This window comes from Pelobates fuscus, chromosome 5 (genome assembly GCF_036172605.1).
Source record: "Pelobates fuscus isolate aPelFus1 chromosome 5, aPelFus1.pri, whole genome shotgun sequence".
Taxonomy (NCBI): Eukaryota; Metazoa; Chordata; class Amphibia; order Anura; family Pelobatidae; genus Pelobates; species Pelobates fuscus.
Genome location: NC_086321.1, coordinates 160,373,745 through 160,397,413, shown reverse-complemented (window position 1 = coordinate 160,397,413; position 23,669 = coordinate 160,373,745). Strand labels below are relative to the sequence as shown.

General features: G+C 39.0%; 1 protein-coding gene across 1 annotated transcript in view; it reads right to left on the bottom strand.

Moving 5' to 3' along the window:
- The window catches only part of PITPNB (phosphatidylinositol transfer protein beta), a 62,057-nt gene that overhangs the window by 5,363 nt on the left and 33,025 nt on the right, over window positions 1-23,669 (bottom strand). The window contains exons 8-10 of the mRNA XM_063454622.1: window positions 14,662-14,739; window positions 7,570-7,680; window positions 6,857-6,979 (exon numbers count right to left, since the gene is read on the bottom strand). Of these exons, the coding sequence (XP_063310692.1) occupies window positions 6,857-6,979; window positions 7,570-7,680; window positions 14,662-14,739 (312 nt within the window). The remainder of the gene's footprint in view (window positions 1-6,856; window positions 6,980-7,569; window positions 7,681-14,661; window positions 14,740-23,669) is intronic.

The window sequence follows — 23,669 nt, the reverse complement described above, 5'->3', positions numbered from 1 at the left end:
AAAATGCCCACCCCCACCAACACATACACAAACACACACTGCATCACACACACTCACACTTCATTCATATACACACACACTGCACTCACACACACACACACACACACACACACTGCACACACACACACACACACACACACTGCACTCACACACACACTGCACTCATACACACACACACTGCACTCATACACACACACACTGCACTCATACATACACACACACTGCACTCATACACATTGCACTCACACGCACTGCACTCACACGCACTGAACTCATACACGCACTACACTCACACATGCACTGCATTCATTATATACACACACTGGAAATAAATATTCAATTAATATATACGCACACACACTGCACTCATACGCACACACACTGCACTCATACGCACACACACTGCACTCATACGCACACACTGCACTCATACGCACACACTGCACTCATACGCACACACTGCATTCATACGCACACACTGCATTCATTATATACACACACTGTAAATAAATATTCAATTAATATAATTTTTTTAGGATCTAATTTTATTTAGAAATTTACCAGTAGCTGCTGCATTTCCCACCCTAGTCTTATACTCGAGTCAATACGTTTTCCCAGTTTTTTGGGGTAAAATTAGGGGCCTCGGCTTATATTCGGGTCGGCTTATACTCGAGTATATACGGGTAATTTATTTTGTGATAAATGCTTATATTAATTAATTTTACTCGTTAGGCTTTTCCTCCCATATGTACATACTTTTACTTTGGCAATTTTCCCTTTTCAAGGGAACTTGATGTCGTAAAAGTAAATATAATAAAGTATATATACAAAATCAAACAATAAAAAAATATATCTACTAAGGCTAAGAGCAAAATAAATGCTTTTACTGACAATGCCCACAAAGGTAAAAAACAAAACAAAACATAACATATTTGTAGTTTCTGTTCAAGTTCCCTTTTAGAAAGTTAGGAGAAAGCTGGCATATAAATTACACAGGGTTGTAAGGTGTGTGCACAGTACATCTACATAGTTTTCCCGTGGACCATCAAAAGGTTTGGTGGTCTTGGAGCTGTAGCAAAATTAGCAAATTGCTGCAGCTATAAAATAGTAGAAATGTGGAAGTTTCATGCATCTATGCAACCAAGACAAGGAGCACATTTGGTTATGATGTTTAAAGTGCCCCAACTGATATAGTTGCATTCCTTTGCGAAGGCACTGAAAGAAGAAGATTTAATAAATTGCATCAACACATTAAAATCATATTTTGGTCACCCTAGTGCTATAGATAAAATATACAAGCTTCTGTTGCATTTCAATGTACAGTACTCAACTATTTGAGGTTTAAAAGTTCTAGAAGACCAACCAAAATCCTAAAAAGAAAACCGAAGAAAGGACATAGTGTTTCATATAGTCTTCAAAGACTAGCACATAAAATTTACATTTTAATTACAGTAAATTTATTTTTTCCTAGGATTACAGGCAGTACAGATCTTTGGGATCTTCAGACATCTTCTACAGGACACACAGCCTAATTTGGATGGAGTGTAACATTTAAATCCCCCCCAGTTTCCTCCCCTCTACAGTAAAACCCCTGTTTACCTCCACATCCCCAGTACATACACAAGCCACAAAAATGCTGCAATATATATTTATTAGAAAGCAGGGAATTTATGTATTGTCTTTTTTTTTTTTTTTTGCGGATAGAGGCAGTAAAGACTATACGGATAAATCAAAGCATAAACGAAGTGAGGAGTGAGGGGGTAGTTAGACTTTACTTAACAGCTTGTTTTAGCCCACAAATTGAGTCTTTATCAAGTTGCCTGATCTTATTTGCACGTCTCTCTTTTGAATTAGATTTCCAAAGTTTCAGAAGGCCAGAAGAACAGCTTTGAATTCATTGTAATTTAAAGAATCTTTTGTCTTGGATTTCCCAGAGATCCTTTACAACCTGATGATCCATATGGGCACCCCATCATGACACTGACGCGTCTGTCACAATAATCTTCCATACTTTTAGTCTGAATGAGAGACCATGGAAGATAGTTGTGATCCACCATCTGAAATTCTTAACCTTTGATTTCCAGAAGGGTATGATGTTGTTGTGATTCCACTCTACCAGAATATTGGCATGCATGGGTCTCCTTGTGACCTTTGCTGTTTGACAGCTGAAATCGCTGATGTCATTAAACCAAGGGACCAAAGCGTAAGGCTCAGAATAGGAAGTGTAGCAACTTCTTCCTTACATTTCTATGCTTGCCAAAAAAACAGGTATATTGAGGTAAGCATGTTTTAAATCTAGTGATCCCAACCAATCTCAGCAGCGTTGAGCTCTAGCCACAGAAAGAACACTGATCAAGTCTTTGCTTTGTGCCACTCCTGCATAAAACAAACACTCTGCAGATGATAGGCAGAGAACTGGAGAAGTAGATTTGTTGTACAAAACTCCATTCGCTAGGTCTGTTTCAGCTTCCTAGGCTTCTACCAAACAAATCTATAGAGCAGCAACGTTGTCCTCAATTCACAGTTTCACAAAACATTAAAAACTGGATGAACTGGGCAGCAATTAAAACCATATACAAAGATCCAATGGCTAGGGTGGTGGGAGTGGATTTGTGTTCATTTGTGTTCAGGTTTCCCTTGGGTAATGGCATCCATCCATCAGGGTTGCCCTCTCTCACCAATACTATATATACCCCATCTATAGAGCCTTTAGCAATAGGAATAAGGTCAAACCCAACCATTAGGGGGATTCCAGTAGCCTCAAAAGTTCTTAAGATGTGTATGTATGCTGATATTATAGTGACCCTGACTGATCCTATTGTTTCCGTTGCTCATCTAATGAATGAGATATCCAAGTACAGTGAGATATCTAATAACACGATAAATATAGATAAATCAGTGGTTATGTTCAAAAACTGTGATTCTGAAATTAAAAATCATATTGGATATGTATGGCTTAGAGAGGCTAAAGGGAGTTTTAAATACTTGGGTGTTGTGATTTTGGACAAAACAGACAGAATTGTAGAAGATAATGTTTTGAAACTGATTAGATCAACAAACCTAACTTTAAAAATAAAAATAAAAAAATTAAATATGTTGTTATTGAGTTGGTTAGGATGAATTATTATTATTAGTTGCCTACATACTCCCCAAGTGGACTTATTTTACAAAAAATGATTCAACTAAAGATACCAGACAGCTGGTTAGAGATTATTCAGAGAAGTTTTAGAAACTTTGTGTGGAGAGGGAAGAGACCCCGTATTAACTTGACCAGTTGACAAATAACCTGGGCCAAGGTGGCCAATGTCAAAAAACACTACGATGCCAATGTAGTCCACCATATTCAAATTTTAACTAAAAAAAAAGAAGTGAGAGACACAGGATGGTTCATATTGGAAACTCAGCCATGGAATAAGAGTGATATAGATAAACTAATTTGGCAAGATAAAGGATATCTGGTACTGAAAGAAGAAAAATTAAGATCTCTCATCTTTCCAATATGGTTCAAATTAAGAAAAAATATGAAAAATAATGAAAAAATGTATGGCTTCATGGAGTTGGAGATATTGGAATCTCTTATAGATTATCTAAATTTAGATCTCTGGGGGGAAAAGAATATTAAATATGTAAATAATATAATGAAGGAGGGAAGAATGAAAATTTTTGCATCATTAGTGCTAGAATATAATTTACAAAAATGTAAAATATTTATTCACCCAAGAGTTAAATCACTTGTTTCAAAACAATTTTAAGAGGTGAAAAGTAGAGATGCTATATACATAAAGTATTTTGCAGCATTTTATGTAGCTTGTGTACGTACTCGGGAAGTAGAGGTAAACATGGGTTTTAGTGTAGATGGGAGGAGACTAGGGAGGAATTTTAAATTCTGTCCAAAATAGGCTACCTGTCCTGCAGGAGACGGCTGAAGATCCCCAAGATCTATACTTCCTCTATCCGTAGGAAAAAATAAAAATATAATAAAAAGCAGTAAAGTAAAATAGATATATTAAGAAGCTTAGCATGCTTTTACTACACTGGTTTATGTGCAGATCTGCCTGTTGTAAGGCAAATATAGACATTTGGTATCCAAATCAATTCATGTCAAAGCCATGTCATTACAAGTGTGTAACCAGTAGTTAATTAGCCAGGCTTTTTATACAGCATAATTCTAGTATTACATACAGGGTTATTCACTAAAGAGAGAATTCAAAGTGACTTTCAAATGTAAGGCCAGAGTTGTCAGTTGGCATAGCTGACTTAGAGAAGGTTTCCGGTTTAGTTATTTTAATCTTCAATTTAAAATTCAAATTTAATTCTCACTTTAGTGAATAATCTGATATCATTTATAGGGAGTTAAAAAAAAAAAATATATAGAAGGGATCATAACTAAATTGTTGGTGATTTTGAGAGGTTATTTTTTAGAAGATATTTAAGATTTAGGATTAATCTAAACACTAAACTACACTAAAGAAAATAATGGTTAAATGGAATGAACTTCTCTTCAAACTATATACAGAGGAGTTTGAATCTCAGAGGGGGATCAGACCTTAGTAAATTACCACCATTTACAAATAACTTAATCAAGGTGGGGACAAATGAATTACTGCCCCACTAGGAGACCAAACTCCCCCAAAAAATTACCACTATTATCTCTAGATAAAAACTAGATAAAAATCAATTCTCCTCAAATTATCAGGGGCTATGTTGAAGAACAAACACGACAGGAATGTCTTGTTACCCTAAATGTTTATAAGTCAGTATTACATAAACAACAGTGAAAGTATTAGAACTGAACAAAAATATTAAAAAAATAAACAATTACCTCAGTGTTCAGGTGATATGTTCCCATATACAAAACACTAACCTGTAAGTGCAGTGCTAATGGTAAGTTTAGTTCAACAAATGGGGGAGTTGGTTCATATACAAAATATGAAAAACTAAACAAAAAAAATAAACACAAAAAGTGTTTTGTATAAGTATATGTATTAAGATAAAGTGCAAACATGTGCTTCTAATATTTTAATATGTCTTTAATATGATCTGACTCTTTATACATACAAATAAAAAGGGTGCGACCCCCTAAGGGGTTTAGAGTGTGTAAATGGAACTTAATAGGGGGTAACCCTAGAAATAGAATATATTATGCAGAAATAAATGACCAATGAACATAAAGTCCAGAGGATACAGTAAAGTCCCTATATGAATATAATGCAATTAAAACTCAATTTATTTATAGATGTTTTATTCTGGCTGAAGTCCGCCCCTTAACATGAGCGGATATCTGCATAAATTATGCGTGAATGATGTGGGAGTGGCATGTGATGCAATTATTCTTAGCCTGCAAACGGACAGGATTAATGGCAGGAATGCTCATGCACACCCCCAGCCATTATTGGCTAATACGGATACAAACCTCACTCTAATCTATTTTAAAAAGCACCACAGCAGGTTAAACATCTCAATGCCTCAGACGAAGGCGCTTTAGCAGCGCCGAAACGCGCGTCAGGCTTACTCTATTTTTATTTTAAACTCACAGCATGATTTTTGTTACCACTATGGTTAGTTGGTGAAGGTTATTGTAGAAATTTTAAGAGGTGAAACTCTGCTTAATGGGGTTTATCATTAGGGCAATTTTTTTTTTTAGCATGGAAGGTTTGCCTTTTGTCTAAAGCATTTTTTTTCTTCTTTTTACGTTTAGCCTTCTTTGCATAATTTTTTGAGACAGCGATCTTGAAGTCAACTAAACATTTAGCAAGTTTAATGAAGGCTCAACTGCAAACTCTCTTCAGAGACCGTATTCTTTCGCAATTTTTTGGTTATATAGTTTGTGTGACATTGTATATATTTCCTTGAGGCATTATTTTATAGGTATTATACTGCTTAGCAACTAAGCTATTGGGTTTAACCTTTCTGTGAGTATATTTTTTCTATTCACCACAACTACCTGATAAACAGACAGATTTACTCTATACTGGTCTCTGTTTTACAACCAACCTAGCTTTTTGTCTTCATTACAATATTTTTCAGACAGCGACCTTGAACTCGATTCAGTGTTTAGCAAGATCAATGAAGGCTTAGCTACATGATGTTTTTCAGAGACATTATCCCTCTGTAATCCTTTGGTTATAGGATTTAATTGCTACATTGTATATATTTCCGTGTTGTACTATCCTATAGGTACCATATTATTCAAACTCTTTGTGAGTATATTTTTTACTCACCATGCCTACCTTGTAACCTATATACGATTAGGATTCATAATTGTCTCGATCTTCTCATTCCTTTTACAAGCAGCCTCCATTGCTCTAAAGCCTTTCTACCCCATTTCTTACTTAGAGCTTATCAGCTCCCCTTTATTTTGTGTTTATAAGTTTTCCTTTTTTTGTGTGTATTTTTTTTGTTCAATTACTGTTCCTTTTAAAACATATATAAATAAATTGAGTTTTAATTACATTATATTCATATAAGGACTTTACTGTGTCCTCTGGACTTTATGCCCATTGGTCATTTCTTTGTGCAAAATATACATACAAGAGTCACTATGTGTTTTTTTTTTTTCCTTCATATTTTTTTTTTTTTTTATATGAACCAACTACCCCATAAGTTGAACTAAGGGTGTAAGCTATTTTTACCACTAAACTGCACTTTTAATGTTTGGAATATGGGAACATATCACCTACGCAATAAAGTAATTGTTTATTCCATATAACCAATATTGTGTGATAAATAGTTGTCCAGAGAGTTCTATAGCTGCTGAACCTATTTTTAAATATATCACAATCATAAAAAAAAGCATCACTTTACTCACACAAACTTTTTGTTTCTGTACATTGAAAAATATATTAAAAACACCTACTGCTTCTAATTCTTTTTGGGTTTCATCTTCCATTCGCCTAATGTCTTCCATCGTTAAACCAATCCATTTGTCAATCCAACAAAACAACTGGCGGTGGAAGTTTGTGAATATTCGTTTTTCTTGCTTAAAAGGAAAACACAAGATAAAATAGTGAAATGGTTAAAGTATATTAAAGTCCTTTATTAATAATAACTATGGAATATTTGAAGGGACACTAAAGTCACCCAGACCACTTCTCAATTAAGTCGTTTAGATAAAGTGGCCCTGTCCTTTTAACCCTGCAATGTAAAACACTGCAGTTTTTTTTTTAGAACATTGCAGAGTTCAATCTACATCTAGTAGCTATCATAATGACAGCCGCTAGAGGCGCTTCTGCTGCACTGACCAAATAAAACTAGGTCATGTGACAGGAAAGCTCATAGTAAAACATGTAATATAATATTTCCTATGAGGAAGCTTGAGTGCACATGCGGCACTCTCCTTGCATGCACATCAAGTCACCAATCAGGAGCATTAGATTTAAACATTGCCAGAGGAGGCAATGCCTTTTAAATTATGTTGTAGAAGTTGGAGATGTGAGCAGCGCCAAGGGAGTCGCAGCACTAGAAAATAGCAAGTAAAGCGTCTATTTTATTAGTTTAGTGTGAAGGGGGGATTTGGAACCTATACTACTGCAACAAACTTAGTCACCATAGACAAAGATCGGTACTTACCTTCTGGATAAAATGTTCTACTTTGTTCTGAAGTCCCCACCATCTAAACTTAATTGTTACTAGTTTGTAAGCACACATACGTGGACAATTTTCTGTGTTGGCCAATTCTTTCTATAGGAAAATATTAACATAGTAAGTGTCAATATGAAAACAGATTACAAAACATACAACACATATACTGGGAATGTCAGCATATTTACTAAGGTTTTACCTAGTTTAGCCAGACAGTTACATACAGAGTCTCAATATGTACTTTTATGACATAGAACTAAATCACATTTACATTTAGTGAACGCTTTCTTTCACTAAACAACCCATAAATAACAAAAATTAAGTTTATACAAATAACCACGTTGGAATATAACTTGTTTGTAGCAAATATGCAACGTCTGTGGAGACTAGGAAGATGAGCATCCTCTGTTTATTGTTTCAAGTAGGAGTGTGCAATTATATGTACGTGTTAAGTAAAACAAAAATAAATACATAGAAAATTGGCTGCATGGCTTATATTCAGATGTTTGTAGCTTTATTTCTGTTTTTTTTGGGGGGGGGGGGGGGGGGAGGGTTCAATAAAACTGCAGCCGTGTCTGTCACAAGTTAGCAGAAAGAAAACCTGCACAAATAATTTTTTCCATTAATATTTCTGAATTCTTTTCTTTCAGGTATTGTACCAGAGGATTGGAGAAAAGCAGATGTGGTTCCTATATTTAAAAAGGGTTCGAAACCCGTGAACATCTGTGGTTGGGAAATTATTTGAAGGGCTGTTAATTCTTGAATATTATCCCTTAACGATCAACAAAAATATCATTAGCAGGAATCAACATACTTTTATGAAAGACAGGTCATGCCAAACTAACTTACCGTATATACTCGAGTATAAACCTGAAAAAGCGCTGAAAAAGCCCACCTCGGCTTATACTCGAGCCCAGGGAGTGCAGAATTATTAGGCAAATTAGTATTTTTACCACATCATCCTCTTTATGCATGTTGTCTTACTCCAAGCTGTATAGGCTCGAAAGCCTACTACCAATTAAGCATATTAGGTGATGTGCATCTCTGTAATGAGAAGGGGTGTGGTCTAATGACATCAACACCCTATATCAGGTGTGCATAATTATTAGGCAACTTCCTTTCCTTTGGCAAAATGGGTCAAAAGGAGGACTGGACAGGCTCAGAAAAGTCAAAAATAGTGAGATATCTTGCAGAGGGATGCAGCACTCTTAAAATTGCAAAGCTTCTGAAGCGTGATCATCGAACAATCAAGCGTTTCATTCAAAATAGTCAACAGGGTCGCAAGAAGCATGTGGAAAAACCAAGGCGCAAAATAACTGCCCATGAACTGAGAAAAGTCAAGCGTGCAGCTGCCAAGATGCCACTTGCCACCAGTTTGGCCATATTTCAGAGCTGCAACATCACTGGAGTGCCCAAAAGCACAAGGTGTGCAATACTCAGAGACATGGCCAAGGTAAGAAAGGCTGAAAGACGACCACCACTGAACAAGACACACAAGCTGAAACGTCAAGACTGGGCCAAGAAATATCTCAAGACTGATTTTTCTAAGGTTTTATGGACTGATGAAATGAGAGTGAGTCTTGATGGGCCAGATGGATGGGCCCGTGGCTGGATTGGTAAAGGGCAGAGAGCTCCAGTCCGACTCAGACGCCAGCAAGGTGGAGGTGGAGTACTGGTTTGGGCTGGTATCATCAAAGATGAGCTTGTGGGGCCTTTTCGGGTTGAGGATGGAGTCAAGCTCAACTCCCAGTCCTACTGCCAGTTTCTGGAAGACACCTTCTTCAAGCAGTGGTACAGGAAGAAGTCTGCATCCTTCAAGAAAACATGATTTTCATGCAGGACAATGCTCCATCACACGCGTCCAAGTACTCCACAGCGTGGCTGGCAAGAAAGGGTATAAAAGAAGAAAATCTAATGACATGGCCTCCTTGTTCACCTGATCTGAACCCCATTGAGAACCTGTGGTCCATCATCAAATGTGAGATTTACAAGGAGGGAAAACAGTACACCTCTCTGGACAGTGTCTGGGAGGCTGTGGTTGCTTCTGCACGCAATGTTGATGGTGAACAGATCAAAACACTGACAGAATCCATGGATGGCAGGCTTTTGAGTGTCCTTGCAAAGAAAGGTGGCTATATTGGTCACTGATTTGTTTTTGTTTTGTTTTTGAATGTCAGAAATGTATATTTGTGAATGTTGAGATGTTATATTGGTTTCACTGGTAAAAATAAATCATTGAAATGGGTATATATTTGTTTTTTGTTAAGTTGCCTAATAATTATGCACAGTAATAGTCACCTGCACACACAGATATCCCCCTAAAATAGCTAAAACTAAAAACAAACTAAAAACTACTTCCAAAAATATTCAGCTTTGATATTAATGAGTTTTTTGGGTTCATTGAGAACATGGTTGTTGTTCAATAATAAAATTAATCCTCAAAAATACAACTTGCCTAATAATTCTGCACTCTCTGTATTATGGCAATTTACATTGCCATAATACAGACCAGAACCGCCGGGCTCATTACAAGCCCAGTGGTCCTGTTGGGGGGCCGGGAGCAAGCTGTTACCTGTGCAGCAGCTCCGTTCACCTCCGTTCCGTTCAGCTCCCTGTGTAAATCTCGCGGTCTGATTGCTGCGCGGAGCGCTGCCACGGTAACCAGTGGCAATGCTCTAACGGCCGCAGGTCTCGCGAGATTTACATAGGGAGGTGAACAGAAACGGAGGTGAACGGATCTGCTGCACAGGTAACAGCTTGCTCCCGGCCCCCCTCCTGCACAGCCCATGCCACTGGACCACCAGGGAATCATATAGCCCCCTCCCTGGCCAGGCAACAAGCAGGTAGGGGGGGACAAAAAAAAAATAAACAAATAATAAAAATAAAATAATTAACAATATTAAAATAATTGAAATAAAATAAAAATATTAAAATAAAAATGCCCTCCCCTCACCCAGTTTACACACACTACACATATACACACACACTCTGCATTCATTATATATATATATATATATATATATATATATATATATATATATATACACACACACACACACACACTGCATTCATTATATACAAACACTGCATTCATTATATACACACACTGTAAATAAATATTCAATTAATGTAAATTTTGGGGGATCTAATTTTATTGAGAAATTTACCAGTAGCTGCTGCATTTCCCACCCTAGGCTTATACTTGAGTCAATAAGTTTTCCCATTTTTTTGTGGTAAAATTAGGGGCCTCGGCTTACATTCGGGTCAGCTTATACTCAAGTATATATGGTAATTGCATTTTATGAATGAAGTTAGTAGACATATAGATCAGGATGATCAAGTGGATATGATCTACTTGGATTTTGCCAAGGCATTTGATACAGCACCACACAAAGTTTACTAGTAAATCAGATATGGTTTAGACATAAAAGTGTGTTCTTAGATAGAACACTGGCTTAACCACTTAACGCAGCTAGGGCGTTCTATGCCGCCCCATAATAATGGGCTTTAAAGCCGTTACGGCGGCATAGAACACCCTAACAGCTTTGAGCTCAGGAGCTAGGCGGTACTCACCTCCGCTGCGATCAGCTTCTGGGGGACTGCAGTCCCCCTTCGTCAATTTAGGCCCCGGGGGCCATGTGATCGCTCTGAAAGAGCGATTACATGGCTGGCATAGCTGGCTTAGGATCTAAACTGACAGGTAGTCCCCCTGCTGGTCAGAAAAGATAAATAATATATACGTACAGTAATTTTATTTTTTTATTTAAATAATATAAATAAATTAATTAAAGGGACACTATAGTCACCAAAACAACTTTAGTTTAACCAAACCGTTTTGGTGTATAGATCTATTCTCTGCCATTTAGGAGTTAAATCACTTTGTTTAAGCAGCCCTAGTCACACCTCCCTGCATGTGACTTGCACAGCCTTCCTAAACACTTCCTATAAAATGTAATCTAATTTTTACACTCCCTTTATTGCAAATTCTGTTTAATTTAGAATTTCTTCTCTCCTGCTCTGCTAATAGCTTGCTAGACCCTGCAGTAATCTCCTGTGTGTGATTAAAGTTCAATTTACAGAGCAGGAGATAAAAACGTTTAAAGTAAGTTACATCTAATCACACAGCCATGGGAGGTTTGACTAGGGCTGCATAAACAGAAACTAAAGTGATTTAACTCCTAAATAGAAGAGAATTGAGCAGTGGGAATGCAGGGACATGATCTATACACCAAAACTACTTAATTAAGAGCTAAAGTTGTTTTGGTGACTATAGTGTCGCTTTAAATATTAAAAAAACATTATACACGTAGAATTTAAATATACATATATAAATATATATACACACACATATACATTTAGATTTAAATTCTACATGTATATTTTTGTAATCTTTTAACATAATTAAGTAATTGTATTAATTATAATTTGAGGTACCAGCCTGACAACCCAGGAAGCAAGTCCAGAGAATTAAATTTGCAAGTCCTATGTTTATCCCTGTAACTTTCCAAAACACCATAAAACCTGGACATAGGGGGTACTTGTGTGCTTGGGAGACTTCGCTGAACACAAATATGAGTGTTAGAAAAACGTAAAACTGATCATGACGATGATATCACCAGTAAAAGTGCAGTTTTTATGTGAAAAATGCAAAAAACAAATATGAACGCTAACTTTGGATAGCGTTCGTGACTAAGTGGCTACTAAAAAACACTGGCCATACCCCCATTTTGAATACCTTCGGTTGTCAACTTTTTGAAATGGTATGCCACAGTGGGGTTAATTTTGATTTCTGGGCTGCCATGCAGTCTCAAAGCCAACATAGCCAATCTCGCAAATTTCAATTTGCAAAAACAGAAATTGGCAAATCTTATATTTGACCCTGTAACTGAACCTAAAACCTGTAGATGAGGGGTTTTGTTGTACTTGTGAGACATTACTCTACACAAATATTAGTGTTTTTGAGCAGTAAAATGTATAATACTGGTATCATCGTTGAAAGGGCAGCTTATTTGTGAAAAATACAAAAAAAAAAAATATATAAATGCTAACTTTGGCCAGGGTTTGTGACTAAGTGGCTTCTGAAAAAAAGACTGAACATACCCTAATTTTCATTCCTGGGCTACCATATGGTCTCAAAGGCAACATAGGCCCAGCAAATCAATCTGGCAAATTTCAATGGAAAAAGGGAAAGCCCTATATTTGACCCCTGCAAGTTTCCAAAACCTCAAAACCTGTACATGGGGGGTACTGTGGTACTCGTGAGACATTGCTAAATACAAATGTGTATTTTATTGCAGTTAAAATGTCATGCAGAACTTGAAAAATGACACATTTTCTTAATTTCTCACACTTTTTTTTCACATTCAATTATGATTATGATTCTTGCATAAATATGTGATATGAAATAAAAGCCCAGTTTCTCCTGAACAAAATGACATATAATTCGTGTGGGTGCACTTAATATGAAAGAGGTGAATTATGGTTTAACAACATATAGCGCAAATTCCAGGTTTTGTTTTGATCACAACTTGTACAATTGGCTCAATCCATAAGGGGTTAAAAACAGAGTGCAGAGGGGGGCAGGGCTTGACATACAAGACGAACAGACGCGTTTCTGCTTAGCTCTGACCTGTCTCTGCACAAAATCAGTCTTAAGTGCTCAATAGCTCAAGGATTTAAGCCACACGAGTGATCTGATCCGACCACAGAGTTGGAACAAGATAATGCCTGATTTGAGCCAGCATTCCAGTCGTCCGACCATAAGGCCTAGCATGTCTAGTGGCCTGGTGACTGGGGGAGGCGGCCGATCTCACAACACAGGGCTAGCTCTCAACGAAGGCCTCGCAACCCACCCCCTCTGGACTGGTGGGTGATATCCCAGGCCCCACTGGGGGAACCTTACCTGCACAAACGGGATCTCCAACCTCGCCGATCACCGCATGGCGAGTCCAAGATGGCCACCGAGCCTGGACATTCATCATCCTCGGAGGGCTTAACGATCCAAGCCTGGAAAGAAGGCTTTGAGGCCAGATTTGACAAGGTGTGTCAGGTTTCTGGGAGCGCATCAGTTGCAGAATCCCCACTATCACTGTCTGCGGAGCAGGTAACCTACGCTCCTAAACAGGATTGACACTATTGCGGGCAGGGGACATGCACGGAAGTCGTGCCTGCTAGCCGGCTCCTCAGCCCGGAATCCACCCCCCTCGGATCCCTGAGCACCCTCAGGCTTGCAATCCAGCTGACTGGTGAGGGAGGAATCCTTCTAAAGGCAGGAGCAGCAGACCCTACCCAGCTTGCAAGCCGCAGCGTGCTACCTGGCTCCACCAAGGTGCTACTGATGGCTACATAACTGGCAGAAACATGAATGGTCTCCTGCGGCATACCTGCGGTGTTGGTTGTTGAGGTGTCTGCCTCCGCAGAGTCTCTGTCATCACCATTGCAGGACTTTCCATGCACTCTATTATTTACCTCCCAACTGAGTCGAATACCCAGTGGCTTCAAAGCAAGCCTCATCTTAACTAGCATGTTGTTTCACTCGCCTTCAAGCCAAGCTTAGCTCACCACTAATCTAACATGCTAAATGTTTATGTATATCCACATCCAGTAAAGTTCAGCTCACAGGTTTCACACTACATATACCTTGAATGCTGTCAGTTACGATAACCAGACCGTAGCTCGCTATCTCACTCAAGTACACTGACACACTCAAAATGATGTTTCCTCTTGCATATATATAGAAAAAAAAAAAGATTTATTGTAGTATTTAGAATCATGTTGTCTCCAAAGTACAGATTGTTCACTAGGTGGCAGCATAGTCAATAATTCAGAGGTCACATGCCCCGATTTATTAAAAGAAAGAATTGTACTTTACATTGTTCAGAAAAATAAAGGCATTTAACATACATTTTACACATATTCAAATATTTCTGGGGCTTCCAGATAGGAAGAAACAAGTGAATAGTCCACACAATCACACAATTTAAAGTCAGGGGTGTCATCTTGTGGGAATTCAGTATATGCACTCACATTCAATTTATACAGATTGAAGAATAAATTAAACATGAAAATATTATATATTACCTTCCAGTTGGGCCCCAGTGGGCCTCGTTTTGTTTTAACGGACTGAAATATTGCTGGATCCTCTTCTGCTTTGTAATCCTATACAATATAAGAAATGGAAGATTGTTATACTATGTGCATCTCAATTATACTCAGTGCTAACATAGCCAAACAATGGGGAAACATTTTTTATAGATATCAGGCCAGACATCCATGTCAGGTACCAGCATGTCCAGTAAAATCATTTTGCCAAGCTTGAGTTTTTCCAGCTAATAAAAACAAAAAACACGGGCAGCCGCCCACTATTTCTGCACCATCAGCTGTAAAATATATGTAGGTTAAGCCCTAGAACATCTTTTACTCCTTATTCTATTATATGACAGAGTGCTGGACCCACAATGAAGTGCGACCACCTGACACAGCAAGCTCAGACAGGATGCCATAAATAATAGTGAGCTTGTATGTGTGTGTACGCCAATAAGTTTGCCTGTAGTGAACTTGTATATGTGTGTTTGCAAGTGAGTTTTTCTATAGTAATTTGTACATGAGCGTGTGTGCCAGGGAGCTTGTCTGCATTGAGTTTGAAGTAAGTGCATTACGTTTGTCACGCCCAGGGCAGCATAAATCGTAAATACATCTCTGCTCAAGGCTATTCACTAAAGTTCAAAATGTAGCAAATTAAAAAATACACATGACATTATAAAGGTTAGGTTTGCTTGAATATTTTGCCATTTTTTAGTTTAGTGAATAATTTCCACTCTAACACTTCACAGAAATACATCCCTACACATCATGGTGCAATGTATGAGATTTAGTAGTGTGGAATATTTTTTATTTTTATTTAAAACCCAAAAACCCCCACAAACAAAAATATATATAACCAAGAGGACCTGCCAAGAATGAGGTACACTGGACAAAAATATTGGGATACATCGCCATTACACCAACAAGGACTTTCATGACATTGCATTCTAAATACATAGACATTAATATGTAGTTGGTCACCCCGTTGCAGCTGTAACTGCTTCCACTCCTCTGGGAAGGCTTTCCTCAAGATTTTGGAGTGTTTCTGTGGGATTCGCCCATTCATTCACTAGAGCATTTGTGAGGTCAGGCACTGATGTTGGACCAAAAAGGCCTAGCTCATAATCTCCATTCTGGTTCATCACAAATGTGTCAATGGTGAGGGGTCAGGGCTCTGAGTGGGCCACTCATGTTCTTCCAAACCATACTCGTTCAACCATGTCCTTGCTTTATTCACTGTGGCACAGTCATGCTGGAATAGAAAAAAAAAGCCTTCCCCACAATGTTCCTATACAGTTGGAAGCATAGCATTGTCCAAAATATCTCAGTCTGATGAAGCATTTAGTTTTCCCTTAACGAGAAGTGGCCGTGCAAAGTCCTTGGAAAAAAAGCCCCATATCATTATCTCTCCTCCACGAATGTGTACAGTTGGCACAATGCAATCAGGCAGGTAATATTCTCCTGGTATCCGCCAAAGCCAGACTCACCCATCACACCCCAGAGAGAGGAAACAATTTCCATTCATATTCACTCTGAATTCTTGTGAGTACATACATTCTTAACCTGTGTCATTTTTTTTTTCTGCCTTCTCGCGGATCAAAGAATATTTATGACCCTCAGGAAGAATGGTGTCCATTTCCTTACCCTAATCACACCTGTGTATTATCTGCATTTTCATGACACTTTAACCGCTGAATCACACACACAACTCCACTTTGAATTCCAGAAAGCTTGCCATTCCACAATTCTGTTAGTCCAGTGCCTTTTCCAATATTGGTTTCTGGATCGGTACTTGATACACTGTTCCAGCCATTTTGTTATAAAATTTAATTTATATTTTCACTACTTGCACCTTAACGCCATTAGGGCGTACCATACCACCCTGTACAATATGTGCTTAGACGCTGTTAGGACAACATGGTATGCCCTAACAGTTTCCAGTCCCCCAAGCCAATTTAACTTGCCTTGCCCAGCGATCCATGCAGTTTCCGTTTTTGGGTGGGGGTGGGGGGGGCACACAGACAAGCACTCGCTTGACCATGTGATTGTGATGATGCCGCGATCACTTGTTCGGAATGGTGGGTTGCATAACTGCCTGAGTTGTCTATAATATGTAATTTACTCATCCCTAATATTCATCAAATAGGTTTTGCAAGGTATTGATAGAATAAAAGGAACTTTGCTTCTTGTCCATCATTAATGTTGCCCTTTTCTGCCATAGCACGTTAAAAAAAAAAAAAATTTTTACTTACCGTAAATTTCTTTTTCCTGAAGATTAGAGGCAGTGCTTTACCAATGGGATTTCTAATCTGGAGGGAAAAAACAGGCAGGCAATTCTCCAAATTTTTTAACACCCTCCCCCTAATTGAATCCTTTCCTTTAAATCCAAACTCACATTGAACAACCCCAGAAAATACACAAGCCAAGTACCTGCCAATCTCTGAGTTTATTAGAAAAAAAAGGGGGGGGGGGGAAATATAGCACTGCCTCTAATCTTCAGGAAAAAGAAATTTACGGCAAGTAAAAATTTATGTTTTTCCCTTCAGAGTAGAGGCAGTGCTTTACCAATGGAATATGACAAAGCAATTACTAAGGGCGGGATTTATTTCACCACTGCTTGAAGCACCTTACGCCCAAAAGCTGCATCTTCTGAGGCCAGTATGTCTAACCTGTAATTTTTCGAGAATGTATGCAGTGAAGACCAAGTAGCCGCTGAACAAATCTGAGAAGGTGTAGCTGCCGCTCGCAGAGCCCAGGACGTAGATATAGCTCTAGTTGAATGGGCCTTTATGGGGCCTGTAATTTCCGCGCCACTTGTGGAATAAGCCAAAAGAATACACTCCTTCAGCCATCTAGCCAGCGAACTCTTTGAAGCCTTCATACCCTTCCTTGTGCCATTGACCAAGACAAAAAGACTGTTATCCATCCTAAAGGATTCAGTAGATTTAAGATATTGCATAAGACATCTCTTCACGTCTAGGCAGTGAAATTTTCTTTCCAAGGTATTAGAAGGATTTTCACAAAAAGTAGGCAAAATAACTTCTTGGTTGATGTTAGAAGAAGTCAGAACCTTAGGGATAAACGAGGGGTCGAGCTTTAAAACCACCTTGTCTTGATGAAAAACCAAAAACGGAAAATTCGCCCGAAGAGCTTGGATTTCACCCACTCTCTTGGCTGATGTGATTGCCACCAAAAATACGTTTTTTAACGATATAATCTTCAGAGACGCCTCCTCTATCGGTTCAAAGGGTGGCTCAGAAAGAGCGGATAAGACTAAATTTACATCCCAGGGTGGACAGGTTTCCCTGATGTTGGGAACCAAATGGGCCAGAGCCCTGAAGAACCTTGATATCAGAATGTTTGAGGCTAAACATCTGAAAGAAAATAAACTGATCGCAGAAACTTGTAATTTTAACTAAGCTGGCTTTAAACCCTTTGCCAATCCCATCTGAAGGAATTTGAGTATCTTCTGGATGGAGGCTGAAACAGGGTTCACTTTAAAACTACAACACCACTGACAAAATTTCTTCCAAATCCTGGAGTAAATTTTAGACGTAGATTCTTTGTTAGTAGCTAATAAAATTTTTATAACCTCAGGATCTAGACCTTTACTCTCTAAAATTTGGAGTTCAGATACCAAGCCGTCAACTGGAATCTCTGAAGGGTTGGAAGAGGCACCATGGCGTGTTCTAAAATTTCTTCTGATAGAGGAAGTTTCCAAAAAGTGGCCCCTGGTACATTTAGAAGAACCGAAAACCAACTTCGTCTTGGCCACCGGGGAAGGATTATGATAATCCTTACTCTTTCCAACTTGATCTTTTGAAGCACTCTGGGAATAAGAACTACTGGTGGGAAGATATATGCAAGGTTGAACTTCCATGGCACTGACAGAGCATCTATGATATCTGGATTGTCTGCAGGGTTCAGAGATGCAAAACGTCTTGTCTTCCTGTTTGTCTTGGAGGCCATAAGGTCTATTTCTGGACAACCGAAGCGGACTGTAATAAGCTTTAAAATTCTGCACGAAAGGGACCAATCTGTTGACGGCTCAGGGCGTCTGCTAATACGTTGAATTTTCCTAAAATGTGAACCGCTGGTTTTTAACGATATAATCTTCAGAGACGAAGGTGAACTTCTGACCATAGCATGATCTTTGAACAGACTTCCCAACTTCGTTGATCTTGTACCTCCTTGTTTGTTCAAAAACGCCACTGTCGTTTGATTGTCTGAACGTATCTGAATATGCTGATCTTTTATCAGGAACTGAAATGCCAAGAGAGCCATCCACACGGCCTTCAATTCCTTGAAATTTGATTAAGTTCTCGCATCCTTTTCTTGCCAACACCCTTGCTTCTTTAGGTCTCCCAAATGCCACCCCCCCCCCCCCAGCCTAGTGCCGAGGCGTCTGTAGTTATTATTCTGAAGGACTTCATCCGGAATGAAAGACCTGCGTGCAGGAATCGAGAAGAGGTCCACCAATGCAGATTTCTCAAAGTTAGATTGTTGAACCTCATAAGCCCCTCTAGGCAGAGTTCCTGTCGATTCCAGACTTGCAGAATGTTTCTCTGTAGAGGTCTCATTCTGGCTTTTGCCCAACCGACTGCCGGGATTGAGGCTGTAAACAGACCCAGTAAGCACATGGCTTCTCTGATCGAAAACACACCTTTTTCTCTGAGGTTCCGGATTAAATGCTTGATCTTTAGTTTCTTCTCTTCTGGCAGGAATAACTTCATAGCGATAGAATCCAAAATTAGACCCAAGAACTGAATCCTTTGAACTGGCACTAGTTCCGATTTGTTGAAATTTATTAGCCAGCCATGATTTTCCAGCGTTTTTATAGCTGTCCCCAGGTCTAACTGTAGCTGATCTTGAGACTCTGCAATCAACAGCCAGTCGTCCAAATAAGGAATGACAGAGATGCCCATACCTCTTAGAAAAGCTGAGACGACTACTAGAAGCTTTGTGAATACCCTGGGCGCTGATGACAGGCCGAAAGGCAGTGCTCTGAATTGGTAATGTCTGGTTACCGATTGGAAGCACACAGCAAACCTTAGAAGTCTTTTGCTGGATTCTGCTATGGGTACATGAAGATAGGCATCTTTTAAATCCAGGGACGCAAACCAACTTTTTGGATGAATAAGCAGAGTAGCTGATTTTACTGTTTCCATGAGGAATTTCTTTTTGATAATCCGCCTGTTTACGGCTTTTAGGTCTAAAATGGGTCTGAACGAGCCATCTGGTTTTGGCACCAAGAAAAGTCTTGAATAGGTGCCTTGATGTCTTTCCTTTAGAGGAACTTCTTCCACCACTCTTTTTTGTAACAGACTTGATACTTCTCGCATCAGAGAGAGTTCCATATCTAGAGAATGAACCTCGGAACATAGAAACATTTTCTTTGGGGTTTGTGATAATTCTAGAGCGTATCCATCCTTTATCACTGCGAGGACCCAGCGATCTGATGTCTTTTTCCAGTGATCTAGGAAGTGACTCAACCTTCCTCCCACAGGCCTGGCGTCATAATTTTTTATTTCTCTTGTCTGTAAATCTTTCCTTCTTCCTATAATCAAAGGCTCTTTTATGTTGACCCCTGAAATAGGTTCTACGAAAGGAACTTCTAAATGAGGGAAGCGTCTCCGATTTCCGGCTTCGAAACTGCTTCCTATGTGACTCCGGTAAAGCTTTTCTTCCTTCCTTCATCTGTTTTAACAGCTCATCCAATTTCGAGCCGAACAGTCTTCCTGGTTCAAAAGCTAGTTCACACAGTGAATTTTTAGATGCCGCATCTGCTGACCAATTTCTAAGCCAAAGCGCTCTTCTGGCGACTGTTGAAATACCCATATTCTTGGCCGATAATTTCAGGCTTTCTGCAGAGGCATCTACTAAAAAATCAGCTGCCATCTTGATATTTTTTAATAGTTTTACCGGATCTTCCTTTGCTTCTCCCGTATAGACCTTTTCTAGCTCTTCCAACCAAAGTTTTTGGGCCTTGGCAACGGATGCCCCCGCAATCAAAGCTTTAGCTTGGGCTGCTGAAGAGATAAACAACTTTTTTAAGGAGGAGTCCATGCGTTTTTCCATGACATCCTTCAGCCCGCTTGAGTCCCCAATCGGTAATGTAGTCTTCTTTCCTATTTGAGCAATAGGAACGTCCACTACAGGGACTGTATCCAGCTTACAGTCTTGTTCCGCTTCTATGGAAAAGAGAGTTTTAAAATGTTTAGAAATAAACGGTTTGTGACTCGGGAATTTCCATTCTTTTAAAATCAACTCCTTAATCTGTGGGTGAAAAGGAAACATTTTGGACTTTTTCCCTGTTTCCTCAATTTCAAAAATGCACTGCACTTCTTTAATCAATTTCCCAATGGCTTCTTCTGGGAATGCAAATTCCTCATCTGATGAGTCACTACCGGAATTTTCACCATAATCAGAACCACTAGTTCCTGAACTAGTATCGGAAACTTCCCAAGATCTCAGTCTTTTCTTAGCATGTTTTACAATCTGTGAATCCTGGGCAACCGAAGCCTGGACTGACTGCAATGCTGCCGACTGCATATCCACAAATGTTTGCTGCATACTCTGTTGCAACCAGCTGAGAAATGTGGACATTTCTGTTCTTTTTGCTTCCTCTGAAGCTTCTTTTGAACACAATGAGCAAAGTTTCTTTTTACAACCATCTGGCATAGGTTGGCCACACACAGAGCACATTAAATGCTTGGCTTTAGATGTACATTTCCCCTTCTCAGCAACTTTATCCAGATTTTCAGGATTAGACATACTGGGAACAGAAAACAAGAAAGGGAAAATAATCAAAATTTTCTCCTTAAAGATTCAGGCTAAAACCATTTAAAATAAAAACTTAATCAGTCTTACCTTAAATGGCCTGAGAGTGTGTTGGAGGGCAGGTGAGAAACACACTTTGCAACCGTTCTGAGAGCTCCTGGCAAACAGAGGTTGCTGCTGGTAATTGCTCCTTTTAAGTCCTGTAACCAAACCAAAACGCCAAGTTCAAATTTGGCGCCTGAATCAAGGTTCGCATTGCACATGTGCATAGCGCTCTGCGACTCCCTGGTGGAACGCAACGCAACCTGTGCGTGCGTTCCACCGACAGGACCTCCCAGCCGACGCACGCCTGCGTCCTTCGTCAGACCAGCACCTGGCACGGCAAGAGACGGCATAAGAAAAAGGCAGGGACCACGCCGTCCGGCGTGTGAAACGCTACTTACCCGGACATAAAGGAAGCAGAGCCTCCCGAGCCTCAGCCCTTCTCACCTGCTTCCTGGAGAACCTCCTGTCTAACCTCCCCTGCCGAAGGCAGGCAAAGAACTGGGTATGTTCAGGAGGAGCTGCTACTTATTGGAAAGGAGGTAATTAGGGGAGGGTTTAAATGTTTGGAGATTTGCCTGCCTGTTTTTTCCCTCCAGATTAGAAATCCCTGTGGTATAAGCACTGCCTCTAATCTGAAGGGAAAAAATATATATAATAATTTGTGAATAAAATGTATCTGTAAATACACTTTTTATGTTAATAAAACCATACACAAATAGATAAGTACCTAGTATAAAATATTAGCCACCACATCTACCTGCCTGCTGGGATACAGCAATGGACATATTGGTGATTTAAAAATAAAAAAAAATAAAAATGTATATACATATATATATATATATATATATATATATATATATATATATATATATATATATAAACACGTGTAATTTAAGCCCTTAAGGACCAAACTTCTGAAATAAAAGGGAATCATGACATGTCACACACATCATGTGTCCTTAAGGGGTTAAGAAAGTATATTTAATCTATATTAATCTAGTATATTTAATCTGTTTCAAAAGGCATAATTAATCCGTTTCATATAAACTACAATTGAAATTACATATTTAGCCAAAGTCCAAAATACAATTGCTCCAGATCATGAATTTCAGAAATTCCATGTTAATAGCTGTGTCGCTGCTCCTTTACGGTGTTCTCATCAAAACATACATTTTAAAATTATATGACAGACTCAGCATAGAGCACACAATTTACAGTTCCCAATTACAGCTGCAAATGAGCAACAGTGTGGAAGAAGACAGCCCCCTGGCTTTCTTAGTATTAAATCTCCTTTAGGATCCCACAGGGAAAGTGGAGCTACTGAAGGCCAGCCTTTGGCTTGTGGTTTATTTTGTTTGCCACCAGCTGTAGACTTCTCATCTCATTAGTTCTGTTAACATACTCTAGGGGAAGACAGCTGTAACCTACTTGAATCTTCTGCTCTAAGGATTTCTGTAGGCAAATTCTGATGTGCAGTTTCTGCAACCCTTGGAAAAAAACCAAAAAACAGTATCCATTGTACATCAATGCACAGTAAAAATAGTCTAAACTTGTGAAGTAGTTTAAATGTGCAACAGTGCTATTGATTCATTCGAGAATGGTAGTTTTTTGAAATATACATTTTAAGCAATGAGCATGTATTTGCATGCAGACAAACGAGTAAATATAAAATAAAAAATAATCCCTGCAAACTAATACACAACAAGTATCCCAGTAAAATGGTCTCTGTTTGCCAATAGGTGCAAAGGCACCCCAGGAACAGGGTCCTTGGTTGTCAATATTCACCTAGGATCCTTAAAGGGACACTACAGGTACCCAGACCTCTTCAGCTCATTGAAGTAGTCTTGGTGCAATGTCCCTGTTCCACTTAATCCTACAATGTAAAACACTGTCACTGGGTTTATTGGTGACAAGCTGCCCTTTACCCCTGGCTGTTGGAGGAGCCTGATTGCCAGCCTCTTAACTGTTGACTATGGTCCCTGGGAGATTTGGCCCTTGAGGTGCAACATTTGGGCATATTGGATTTGTATGGTGCTGCTGCTGGCCCTTTAAAAACCATCCGTGGACATATGACTTTTAGGAACAATGTCCCTTTAAGACTGTGTAGCAGATTGCATTCAGGCTGTCTTTAATATTATGTATGCTATTATGTGTTAGGTAAATTGTAAATGTGTAGGTTC